The sequence below is a fragment of the Maniola hyperantus genome, chromosome 7 (genome assembly GCF_902806685.2).
Source record: "Maniola hyperantus chromosome 7, iAphHyp1.2, whole genome shotgun sequence".
Classification (NCBI taxonomy): Eukaryota; Metazoa; Arthropoda; class Insecta; order Lepidoptera; family Nymphalidae; genus Maniola; species Maniola hyperantus.
In genome coordinates, this window is record NC_048542.1 from 15,641,730 (window position 1) to 15,655,191 (window position 13,462).

Genomic DNA, 13,462 nt, shown 5'->3' on the forward strand with positions numbered 1-13,462 from the left:
TTTTTAAATGTTCACATTCAAAAAGATGCTATTTTTCTATTTTTGAAATCAAAAGTTATTTTTTTTTTAATATTGTCTATAGCTCAATATCCTACAGATAATGAAACCAAAAACAAGCCACTGTCAATGTCATAAATTGTCAAATGTCAACTTTTTAGAAAACAAAGAGTATAAGATATAATCAACTACAAGTTTTATGTGGTTTTATTCCATGGTTTTATTAGAAAAGAAAAAACAATTTCATTGTTGTTAAAAATAAAATATGCGGCTATATAACTTTCTATGCAAGAAAGTGGGTGAACTAACAGTAAAATATTCCAACCTTCCAGAATCATACATCAAAAGAAGTTATGAACAGGTTTGTGTTGTGCTAACTTTAAATTTCCACATAATCTTAGCACTGGATTATAACCTAAAAACTAATAATTGTTTTCTTTTAGGTCTATTGGAGGAATCCTAAGGGCTATCCGCAATACCCGGCAGCACAGATAGCTCGCAAGAAGTATCGTTTCACAACGAATAGACCATGGACTATGCAGTTCGCGCGGCAAAATGAACGTACTACGCACAGGAAAAAGGTGTTCCTTGAACCAATCGGAGAATGGATGATTTTCAAGTACAGTATTATAAACATCTTACTGTACGTATGACGTATCAAAGGATAAACTGACTGACTGAAATAACAATATACAGAGCAATACTGCTGGGGTCTAGAGTCCAAACCCTTGATTTGTACAGTACGCGGCAGAAAGTAATGCACATCGACATTTAGAAGGAGATAGCAGGAGTGCTGCCCCTGTCATTGAGACTGACAAAACGTCATATAGGTATGAGTGACAGACACAACGCTCTACAAAGCCGAAATGTCATTCTAAAGGCTGATGTACATTACTTTCTGCCGCTTACTGTATGCAGGTTTTCTCTATAACATATCAACTCTCATTAAGAAAAGCTTTTCGGAAATCCCACAGAGCGAAGCAGTTGAGCTAATATGCATGCAGGTTTTCTGTATAACACAGACGGACGGCAGAGCCTTAGTAATAAGGTCCCATTTGCACCTTTCGAAACCCTAGAAAATAAGTAATTAGGTTTGTTGATGAAGGTGATCTTCTTCATGGTGTTTGGTGGCTATGCAGGGCTATCTAGACCCTGTATCACGTTGACCGTTGCCAATCTATTGGGATCACCCCCCTTTTAGAGTTCCTGACTTATACTGATTGCCGCCAGGACCTGCAGTAGCTTCTTGGCCGAGATGATTTTCGCTTCCTCCAGGTGCAATATGTGTTTCCTTAGATGAACACTACAGATTGACATGTGATCTCCAGAATGGAAATGTACGAAGGTGTTATGTGATCTCTAAAATCTCCAGTCTTGTGTGTTGCAGAGGTGACAGAGTGGAGATACTGGTGGGCAGGGATAAAGGCAAGCAAGGCATCGTGTCGCAAGTCATACAGGAGAGAAACTGGGTCATTGTGGAGGGGATGAACACACATTTACGCATTGTAAGTAATATACAGCAGAAACCAACAGAAAATTGTTTGGCCAAGTGCGAGTCAGACTCGCGCACCGAGGGTTCCATACTCGGGTATTTTTTCCGCCATTTTGTACGATAAATCAAAAACTACTAAGTATGCATAAAAATAAATAAAACTGTTTTAGAATGTACAGGCAAAGCCCTTTCATATGATATTCCACTTGGTATAGTTTACTTTGAAAATACTATTATAGTGAACTACATAATATGCACAAAACCCAATATTCTTCATACATTCGATTATCCGGATTTTCGATTATCCAGATCCCTAACGACAACAATTAGTCCGGTTAATCGAGTTTCCACTGTACATAGATATCAGAAGTAAGGAAGATTTGTGAAGGAGGCGTGGCGCGTGCGAACTTAAGGGGCGCTAAATACACTCCTTAACCGTTTCTGTCTTCAGTCGAATGTTGTCCAACAATCGCTTCACTGCTCTCGATTTTTAACAAAATGCTGTGTTGTTTGCAAAAAATCAAGCAAAAAGTAAATAACACTAAAGATGGCATCTTATTTCACACCTAAGAACAAGTGTATCGTTTTTATTTTCCATAAAAATCAATAAAACATTATTTAGTAGATTCAAAATGTGATATTATTATCTATAATAATAATAATAATTAATAAGGGTATAGTTAGTATTCTGTGATTCTAGTCTGTAAATGTTTTTATTTCATTCATTTCAAGGTGGGTAAGGACAAAGAGTTTCCTGGTGTCACAATTCAGTCAGAAGCACCGCTAGTGGTTACTACGGGAGTGAAGCTAGTGGACCCGGAGACGTTGAAGGCCACCGAGGCAGAGTGGAGGTACACGGAGGACGGGGAAAAGGTACTTTACTTTTATACCTATTAAGTTATTAATATGTATATTTGTTAAGGTCATAAATCACGACCATATGAGATTGTTTTGTTATACTTTATTAGTTTTATGTATAATAACCATTTTTATTGAACAACTAGCTGACCCGGCGAACTTCGTTAGGCGGTAGCCTAACAGTCGAACTTTTCAGGCAATTTTTTAATTTTTTCTCTATGTAAGAACCATCCTCATACCTTAAGGAATATTATAAAAAAGAATTAGCGAAATCGGTTCAGCTGTTCTCGAGAATTGCGATCAGCAACACATTCATCGATTCATTTTTGAATATAGAGATTATCTATTAAAGTAAAAAAAGGACGTCAAATGATTGTGACGTCACATACCGGTATTTCATAGAATCTCGCATACTAATCGCGCTTTTTGACGTTTGATAAAAAGTTACTGATTTGACTAGTTGTTGGATTCAGTTCCTCTCATGTATTTTGATTGTATTAAGAAGGATGCAGTATTGTTTACTCTTATGAAATAAGTAATTGATCTTCAGTGGCTGGCGGTGCTGGCTCCAAAACCACCCACCATCCTTAGTATTGATATTGATAAAATGTGATTGAGGCCTAATCTTATATATATAAAAGGAAAAGGTGACTGACTGACTGACTGACTGAATGACTGACTGACTGACTGACTGACTGATCTATCAACGCACAGCTCAAACTACTGGACGGATCGGGCTGAAATTTGGCATGCAGATAGCTATTATGACGTAGGCATCCGCTAAGAAAGGATTTTTGAAAATTCAACTCCTAAGGGGGTGCAATAGGGTTTTGAAATTTTGTAGTCCACGCGGACGAAGTCGCGAGCATAAGCTAGTTCTTTGTATAATTATATTGCAGGTGCGGGTGTCAACCAGCAGCAGTCGCATCATACCAATCCCCAAAGCAGCAGAGGAGACCATGGACTACAAGAGCAAAGAGCTGTACATAGAGAATGTTGATAAGGACACCACCGCTGCCATTGCTAACAAGGTATGTGCCAATAGTTACACATTAACGCCCGGTTTCTGAGTACTTTTAACGACGGTTTATCTATTAAATAGCGCTATTGGTCGGATAACTTGAGACAATGCGTTTCTGAACAACGCAATGCAAGATAAACTCCGTTTAAACTTAACTGGCCAATGTGCGCCGTTTATCGGTTTCATAAAGTTATTTGACGTTTCATCCGTCAGTAGGTAGTTCATGGTTTGCGTATTTTTAGATTAAAAAGTATTTTAATAGTAAATTGTTCGTTACTTTGCAAAAACAGTGTTTAGGCACTTATTTAGCATAGAAAAAAATACTATTATTAATAAAACTAGTGTTGATAGCGAAATAAAAGAATTATATACAATTCAAACTCGTTTCTTGTAACAGACCCATCTAGCGACAGAATAATGAACTGGTTATCAGTTTCATAGTTATTGTTGTATTCAGAAACGCATGGACTGTTAAACGACGTTTATCCTATACATAACTTTATTGAATCAATAGCTAATGAGAACATAACTGGCGAGTTCAGAAACCGGGAATAACTTGTATAGTGCGCGACATGTCGAGATGGCAATCTGGGTATGAGGCAAAGGTCCCTCTGCCTCATATGAAAAATCCTTTACTTCTGTTAATGTTTACGATAATATCTACACTAATATTATAAAGAGGAAAACTTTGTTTGTTTGTTTGTTTGTTTGTTAGTTTGTTTGTTTGTTTGATTGTACTGAATAGGCTCAAAAACTACTGGACCGATTTTAAAAATTCTTTCACCATTCGAAAGCTACATTTACCACGAGTAACATAGGCTATATTTTATTTTGGAAAAAAATAGGGTTCCGTAAGATATTTGGGTTTTTCGGACACAAGGTGTAAAAAATCAACCAGAAAAGATACTTATTTTGCGTACGCTGCCTAAACTATAAAAGATAGAACCATAAAATGTTCTAATTAATTGTAGATCTTATAAATATCTACAAAAAAGTCCGCGACACACTATACCCATCTATGTCGAGTGAGGCACAGCAACCATTTTTTTATTTAAAAATCTTGAATTTTTTTTGGACTACATTTAAACGCGTTTATTTTACTCATGCTATTAATCCTTATCAAAATAAATGATTTCATCACTAAGAACAGTTTATGGAGATAATATTTGGTCTTTGAATGATTAAAATTGGACGTTTGGTTTTGAAGTTATGGCGAAATTAAAATATTACGATTTCTGCTGCACGGCCCGTTGTATTATATAAAGAGGTAATGTCGTTAAGTTTGTTTGTAGGGGGTAATCTTTAGAACTACTGAACCGATTTTAAAAATTCTTTCACCAGTAGAAAGCTACATTATTCCTGAGTGACATAGGCTATACGGGATCTTTAAAAACCTAAATCTACGCGGGCGAAGCCGCGGGGATCAGCTAGTATTAAATAAATAATAAATAAAAATATTTTTTATTCAATTAAACTTTTACAAGTACTTTTGAATCGTCAAATGCATCTACCAATATTGCAAATAAAACATCTGTCTGACGGTAGAGGTCAACGAACGTTGCGTCTGTAGGCCACTCAGAGTCAATGCCGCGTCATAGGTGGGGCATAAACCCGAGTTTTGCACGATATATAAAACTACAGAATGAGGCAAATGGTTATTGGTATTGGATTGTGTTTAGGTACTATAACAATTAGGCCCGGTATCCATCTAAGCGGAGAGGAGACTAGATGTGTTCAATCGACCAATCAGATTTAAAATAGATGACGTGAAAAAAATTATCACGTCATTTTTTTAAATTGGATTGGTTTACTGTACACATCTCTCCGCTCCGCTTAGGTGGATACCGGGCCTTACGGTAAGTTTTTGCTAGCGTTCTGGTTACATCCTGTATAAGAATAAGAATAAGAATAAGAATAAGAATAAGAATAAGAATTTAGAATTTAGGCACAAGAAACAAGTTTCCTATACAAGATCAGTATACAAGATCTAATTAGTGTTTGTTATCTTGCAGATCACATTCGACCCTAAGATCCGTACATTTGAAATGGACATCATGGAGTCGATGGGAATCGAAGAAGACAGAGTTCCCGCCAAGTCCTACTGGTACTAACATAATATACTATTTGTTACATATAAGAATAGGTTTAAAATGTTATTAAATTATATTAGTGTACATTACATTGCTTTTCATTTTGGTTTTCGTAATGCCACGTCCACACCAATAGAAATACCTTTTCACGGCCCATTTGTTTTTTTTTGCATAATTACTGGTATTAATTAAGATGATTGCAGTTATCCATACTAATATTATAAATGCGAAAGTGTGCCTGTCTTTCTGTATGTCTGTATGCTAGCTTTTCACGGCCCAACCGTTCAACCTATTTTGATGAAGTTTGATTCAGAAATAGCTTGCATCCCGGGGAAGTACATAGGCTACTTTTTATGCCGAAAAATTAAAGAGTTCACAAGGGATTTAAAAAAAATCTAAATCCACGCGGACGAAGTCGCGGGCATCATCTAGTTCTGTATGAATATCTATCATAATATTGTAGATATTCAAGATAAATTTACACGACTGATTTTCGCGGTAATATAGTAATTAGGCAATGTACCTATTAATGAAGTATGATTCAAAATTATTGCGTTGTTTATAAGTTATTTTTTGTATAGTAGGGCTGTGCTGTGTGCAAAAGAAGATAAAAAATTTGTAAAGGTGGGTTCACACTTCACACCTGATCTTTTTGTCGATCGCAATCCGATTTCGTCCAATATCGTCGATTTGATAATAATAATGTTCTCGAGGCCGAATTTCGGCCACGGAGGCCAACCTCCATAGAGATTATTTCACCCCCTTATGGGTTGAATTTTCAAAAATCCTTAGTGGATGCCTACGTCATAATAGCTATCTGCATGCCAAATTTCAGCCCGATCCGTCCAGTAGTTTGAGCTGTGCGGTGATATCAGTTCACCTTTTCCTTTTATATATTGGAGGGTCGATATTGAAAGAGTTCTTACTGTCTGTAGACACCGTGAAAAGAAACGTATGAGCTTTACTCTACGGAAGGTAGCCATCTTTATTTTAGTTGTCAGAGTTGGACTTTGACACGCACGAATTTTGTTGTGGTTCACAATTTTCTCTCGCATTAAATTAATTAACTATCAGATTATAGCTTAGCTAATTATTATTCTTTGAGATAGGTAGGTAGTTTCTTAATCGTGATATTTAATTCGGTGATTGTGATATAGTTAGAACAGTAATTGTTCGATGCTAATATACATTGTGTTAAATCGTAACATCTAGTGCCATCCGGTGACTTTGTCTGCAAAGCACTATTAATAATGTTCGCGTAGTTGTTTGACGAATATGGAATACTAATTATTGGTGAATATTAGAGTAGTTCGTGAGTTAACGTTTGGCTCAGTGGATAGATTATTATAAGGACATCCGTTAAGGTTATTTCTGCAGACGCTAGTGATTTAGAGTGTAATTGGAGATATACCGGCAGTTGAGATAATGATTAGTTTGAAGTGATAGTTTAGTGCGATAGTAACTTGAAGTTAACTTTGATAGTAGGTACCCGCTTTAGAATCGTATAACCCGGTTGGTAAAGAATCATTGATGACTCTCGTGTAATGTTGAAATGGATTAGACAATGAGTTACCCATGAGATCGAATAGCTTACATTCTACCTGGTTTCTGTTGTGATCGCTTATTTGGGTGGATAGTAGTCGTGGCGCGTGTGGCGCACGATGCTATGGTGTTCTGTATGCAGATGTGCACAGAGTGGAGAAGGTAGAGCTATTGCGATATTCTGAATTAGTAATGAGAAATCAATTATAAGATCTGGTTTAGATCGTAAGAGAGTCGATGCAATGATCCTTTTAAGAGCGTTCATGAAGTTGTGATTGATTACCTTGAGATGATTAGATAACGGAGTAGGTCGTGACTTGATTGAGAGGTTGCAATAGCAATTGCGCCCTAATCACACGATGTAGTGTTTAGCTTAGGTTAGCTAGTTTAGAGTGAGGTGAGGGGTCGCTGTGAGGGGTGGTTGGAGGCGACCATAGGTAGGGTTAGGTTAGGGTGATCTGGTTGTGTTACGTTGATGGTTTCCATGTGCGATACGTTACTGAGAACTATTTGTAAAGAACATGGATTAAAGTACCTACTTATTAATTACTACCTTCTGATGTCGGCTAAAGATAAATAATAATTATCAGCCATCCTCCTGTTCTCCGACATATATATTACTAGCTTATGCCCGTGACTTCGTCCGCGTGGACTACACAAATTTCAAACCCCTCTTTCACCCCTTTAGGGGTTGAATTTTCAAAAATCCTTTCTTAGCGGATGCCTATACGTCATAATAGCTACCTGCATGCCAAATTTCAGTCCGATCCGTCCAGTAGTTTGAGCTGTGCGTTGATAGATCAGTCAGTCAGTCACTTTTCCCTTTATATATTTAGACTAGCTTATGCTCGCGACTTCGTTCGCGTGGACTACACAAATTTCAAACCCCTATTTCACCTCCTCAGGGGTTAAATTTTCAAAAATCCTTTCTTAGCGGATGCCTACGTCATAATAGCTATCTGCATGTCCAGCCCGATCCGTCCAGTAGTTTGAGCTGTGCGTTGATAGATCAGTCAGTCACTTTTTCCTTTTATAGATTTAGATTAGATTCATTTTCGGACGAATCGGCAGTTAACCTGAAAACTTGTGAGATGTGAAGATGTGGCCACAGCATTACTACAAATTCCTAGATCCTAGAGCCCATTCCAAGGCCCGGCTAGTTTATCGACCGATAATACGTAATTATCATATTATATTGCGAACATAATGTTATTTAATAACATGTTTTGAAGTAGTGCTTAACCGTAATAGATAAGATTGTTATTTCGCGATAACGCTGGGTCGCGGGGGGCGCTACGTAAATAAACTTAACTATAAATAGCTTATTATTCTGATAGCGTAGTGGTTAAAACGTCTGCCTCCAATTCGGAAGGTCCGGGGTGCAATATCGAGTACCTACTTACTTACCTACGAATCTCTAAACGGGGGTTCCGTACCTCAAAAGGAAAAAGGAACCCTTATAGGATCACTTTGTTGTCTGTCTGTCCGTCGTGTATGTCAAGAAAACCTATACTTATGACCTAGAATCATGAAATTTGGCAGGTAGGTAGGTCTTATAGCACAAGTAAAGAAATAAATCCCAAAATCCAGAATTTATGGTTACATCGCAAAAAAAATTAAAATGTGTTCATGAACAAATTTTTTTTAAATCATTATTTTCGAAGTAAGATAACTAGGTATTCGTAGTGGGATATCATATAAGAGGGCTTTACCTGTACATTCTAAAACAGATTTTTATTTATTTTTATGCATAATAATTTTTGAGTAATAGTGGAAAATGTGGAAAAAATATGGCTGTAGTACGGAACCCTCGTTGCGGGAGCCTGACTTGCACTTGACCGGTTTTTTATTTTTCGGAGTTAGAAGGAAACCATTACGATGTTTTCCTTCACCTGCATGCCTCTTAGAGTTATCCATAATGATCTCAAAGGTGTTTGAAGTCTGCCAATGCGCACTTGGCCAGCGTGGTGGAATATGGCCAAAACAGTTCTAATTCTGAGAGGAGACCCGTGCTCTGTAGTGAGCCGGTCATATTTTGATCATGACGATGATGAGTATTTACTATTTGGATATATTGCAAGCTTACACCGTATATAGTGCGCGACAGGTCGACATGGCAATCGGGGTATGAGGCGGGGGGACGCCTCGCACACTCGCTCGTCACCCGCGCTTTCCCGCACTGGGTTAGTGCGGGGGCTGTGCTGTGCGGGGCGTTCCCTCCCCGATTACTATTTCAACCAGTCGTATTTTACTATAGGTATAAGTCGTATCAAGTAACCTATCCTTTGTCTCCATGTAAGATAAGAATCATTCGAACAGTGCGTGGATTTGTTATCTATGCGCTTCCTATGCACTTGCATTACAGTGATAACATGCACTGCACACTGCAGAATTATGTTCTATATCATTACCAACCTTAAAGTTACTGTGTTAAAGTTTAAAATTGATTGACTTGTTATTATCTAGTACATAGGCAATACAAGTGACGAAACTGCGTAAGATTTACAAACAAACACCTGCGTTTTACAAACAGCTGTTGTTGTCTGTTGAGCCATTAGATTAGTGCGTGTACTATAGTTTCGCAGTTAGAAGATTCGACTATCTTTTTTTTTTTTCATTCAGTATGCCTGTATGCGCCCACTGCTGGACATAGGACTTTCCAAGCGCGCCTCACCAAACAGTTCTCCGCTTTCCTCATCTACCCGCTCCCATTTATTTCCATTGGGTCAATAAAAACGACTTATTTTATTACTTACCTGCTAATCATGTCGAATATCTAACCTGATAACGAAAGTCTAATTTGACCTTCGTCTTTACCCGAGGACGGTCAGGCTTAGTAACATAATTTTATTAATTCTCGCTGATAAACGGGTTATCTAACCTTCATGATTTCGAAGGACGCAAGCAAAACGTGACTAAAGACACTTCAGGTCAACATGGCAATCGGGGTGGGGACGGCCCGCAGCCCCGCACAGTCAGACATCCCAATTCCCAACGAGTGACACTGTAGCTGTGGTGTGACTCGATGGGGTTTTTTTTTTCGATGGATCCCCAACGAGTCACACTGTTTCACGATTGGGTCATGGGTGTGACTCGTTGGGAAGCCATCGCGTTAACCCGGTGTAGGATAGCGCGGGTGCTGTGCGGGTGTCCGGCGTCCCCACGCCTAATACCCCGATTGCCATCTCGACCTGCTGCGTACCATACTGTACAAACTACAATCCACGGAATAGTATAGAAATGGTAAATGAGCATGAACTCGCCGCGCATTATTGTAAAAGCGCAAAAAATCACGTCGATCCTTTGCTCCGTTGCGACGCGATTGAAGGACAAACCAGCAAACAAACACACTTTTGCATAATATGGTTAAGTATAGTGTTAATACCTAGAAGGTATGTCACCTTAATCCGACAATTTACTTTCACTAGTGATAAGGGTCGGGCTACTATCGATCACGTTGTATCACGCCGTCATCACGCTCGGAACGCGTGATAGGCCCCTATCACAGTTTGATAGAAAACTTGTAAAATGTATGCTAAATTAATACGTATATGGTTATAAAGCCATGATAGCCTAGTGGTTAAGACGTCCGCCTCCTAATCGGGAAGTCGGGGATTTGATACCGGGCAATCCGAATCCGCTGTCCGTCCGTCCGTCTGTCTGTCAGCGGGCTGTATCTCGTGAACCATAATAGGTTATACCTGAAATTTGCACAGAATGTGTATTTTTTATTTTTTTTTATTCAGATACAAGTTAGCCCTTGACTGCAATCTCACCTGGTGGTAAGTGATGATGCAGTCTAAGATGATAGCGGGCTAACCTGGAAGGGGTATGGCAGTTTTTTTTTTATTAAACCCATACCCCTTTGGTTTCTACACGGCATCGTACCGGAACGCTAAATCGCTTGGCGGCACGGCTTTGCCGGTAGGGTGGTAACTAGCCACGGCCGAAGCCTCCCACCAGACCAGACCAGAAATTTAGAAATTATAAAATTCCAAACCCCTGCCAGGAATCGAACCCGGGACCTCCCACTATTAAGACCACAGCGCTCACCACTGCGCCAGGGAGGTCGTCAGGGAGGTGTATTTCTATTGTCGCTATAACAACAAGAAATACCTACTTACTAAGGATTCATCGCTTACCATTGCGCGAGGGAAGTCGTCAACTAGTTAGAGATGTCATCATGACGTCATTCGCGCCCATCTGCATGTTCTACCTTACACCTGACTAAGTACGTGACATATCACATAACTCTATAGTACACGACAGATCGAGATGGCAATCGGGGTATGAGATGGGGGGGACGCACCGCACACCCGCACTATCCCGCACCGGTTATCGGTTCGCACCCCGATTGCCATTTCGACCTGTTTCGCACTATATAGGTAATTTTTTTTTTTTCAATCATCATTCGCATTCAATTTTTATCACTCGCAGACATCTAGGTATACAAATCACAAATCATGATACCCGTTCCCAAAAACGCGTGTTCTTAATCCTGAAATATTTATTAGTATCATTGAAGAAGCGGTGATAGAGGTGTATACTAAATCAGCCTTGTATTCTGAGGGACGAGGGTTCGATTCCGGGCACGCACCTCTAACTTTACGGAGGTGGGCCAGCGTGGCGGACTATGGCCTATACCCTTTTCATCCAGAGAGGAAACCTGTGCTCCGTAGTGGGCTGCCAAGTGACAACGGGTTGATCATGATGATAATGTGGTTTCCGATTCAGAATTTATTAAATTATCCCTGTCAGGAATCGAATCCGAGTCTTGCCACTTATAAGACCACGGCGCTCGACCAATGCGCAAGGAAAGTCGTCAACTAGGTTTCAGGTTTGTAGAGCGTTGTCTCTGTCACTCATACCCATATGACGTTTTGTCGGTCTCAACGACCGAGTTTTGCAAATCTGCTATCTCGTTCTAAAGATCGATGTTCATCACTTTTGCCCGTTTCCTGTAAGGATGTGATCATGACGTCACCAGCGCCCATCTGCGTGACCTACAAGCACCTGAGTACGTGACATAATGCCATACGCTATCATTATCAATCGCAGACATCGATACAATAATTAATACATATCACTAATATATCACTTATGCATCACGAAACACGTGCTCTAAAACGCGTGTACCTAATCCCAAAATATTGATTCGTATCACTGAAGAAACGGTGATACTGATAGCCTAATAGAACGCACTTTGACTATGCTCAGACTTAAGAGCGTTAGATAAACGGCATAAATCTGTCTCGTTTTAACATCGTCTTAAGTCTGAGCAAAGTCAAAGTGCGCTCTATAGATTTCAGCCTCAGATGAATTAATTATATTTCAGCCTAAGACTTCGGCAGTCTATAGCTCTAACTAGTGTTGTCGCACTTGTAGTTCCACCTTTTGAAATGAAATGCACGTGATCTGTCATCTGGTGAGGGGAAGCCATCTCGAGTCGATTGTATAAATGTTCAATCACAATCAAGTTGATGGGGTTTAAGCCAGTCTCGTTCCGACTCGAGACTCGACCGACTATTGAATGCTTTTTGTGTTCAGGTCGCCATTTTGATTGAGTGGTTGAAATAGCAATGATTGTGCCCTAATCAAGTTCATATTGCAGTTAGGTTATTATAAAAGGTAAAACTCTCGATAATGCCTCTGCGCGTCGTGTTAATATATACTAGTAGATATGTTTTAAGCAATTTAATATCACTTGCTTTAACGGTGAAAGAAAACATCGTGAGGAAACCTGCATGCCTGAGAGTTATCTATAATGTTGAATTAGCGGATTTTGCATGCGCAGATGAAATTTGGTTCAGCGGTTATGGCGTGAAAATGTATATTGGAGTCATATTATTAAGGTTCCGTACTTCAAAAGGAAACAAGGAACCCTTATAGAATCACTTTGTTGTCTGTCTGTCTGTCCGTCTGTCTGTCGTGTCTGTCAAGAAAACCTATAGGGTATTTCCCGTTGACCTAGAGTCAAGAAATTTGTTCTTATAGCACAAGTAAATAAAACCGCGAATTTGTGGTTATACAAAATAATAATTAGTATTTTCAACTTTCAAAGTAAGATTACAATACCAAGTGGGGTATCATAATGAAAGGGATTACCCGTAGATTCAAAAGCAGATTTTTATTATTTTTTGATTTATCTTGCAAAATGTCGAAAAAATACGACTGTAATACGAAACCCTCGATGCGCGAGTCTGACTTGCACTTGGCCGGTTTTTTAAGTAGTTCTATTAGTTACACTTATACATACTACACTGGAAAAATACAGAAGAAAACATTAACATTTCTACCCATTTATACTTATTAGGCCCTTCTTACATTACGATACTCTATTTACAGTCGACTAGTATCCTACGCGAGTCTCAAAGATGAGTCGCTGAGGAGTATCTCACATACATTTGTATGGTGATTTGCACACTTTGCTACCGGTATCGCGTCTGCTACTAGTCTCGCGAT

At 39.1% G+C, this 13,462-nt stretch overlaps 1 protein-coding gene across 1 annotated transcript; it reads left to right on the forward strand.

The window, feature by feature from the left end:
* Nucleotides 1-186: 186 nt before the first annotated feature.
* mRpL24 (mitochondrial ribosomal protein L24) lies at nt 187-5,547 on the forward strand. Its single transcript, XM_034970784.2, has 6 exons — nt 187-358; nt 441-616; nt 1,385-1,502; nt 2,222-2,362; nt 3,247-3,378; nt 5,381-5,547. Exons 1-6 carry the CDS (start codon nt 263-265, stop codon nt 5,477-5,479), a joined length of 762 nt encoding a protein of 253 aa, XP_034826675.1. The 5' UTR covers nt 187-262; the 3' UTR covers nt 5,480-5,547.
* The last annotated feature ends 7,915 nt before the right edge of the window (nt 5,548-13,462 follow it).

Coding starts and splice junctions, on each gene's coding strand:
- mRpL24 (XM_034970784.2), top strand. CDS start 263: ATGCGGCTATATAACTTTCTATGCAAGAAAGTGGGTGAACTAACAGTA. Junction 617..1,384: donor GGAGAATGGATGATTTTCAA/GTACAGTATTAT, acceptor TGTGTGTTGCAG/AGGTGACAGAGTGGAGATAC. Junction 3,379..5,380: donor CCGCTGCCATTGCTAACAAG/GTATGTGCCAAT, acceptor GTTATCTTGCAG/ATCACATTCGACCCTAAGAT.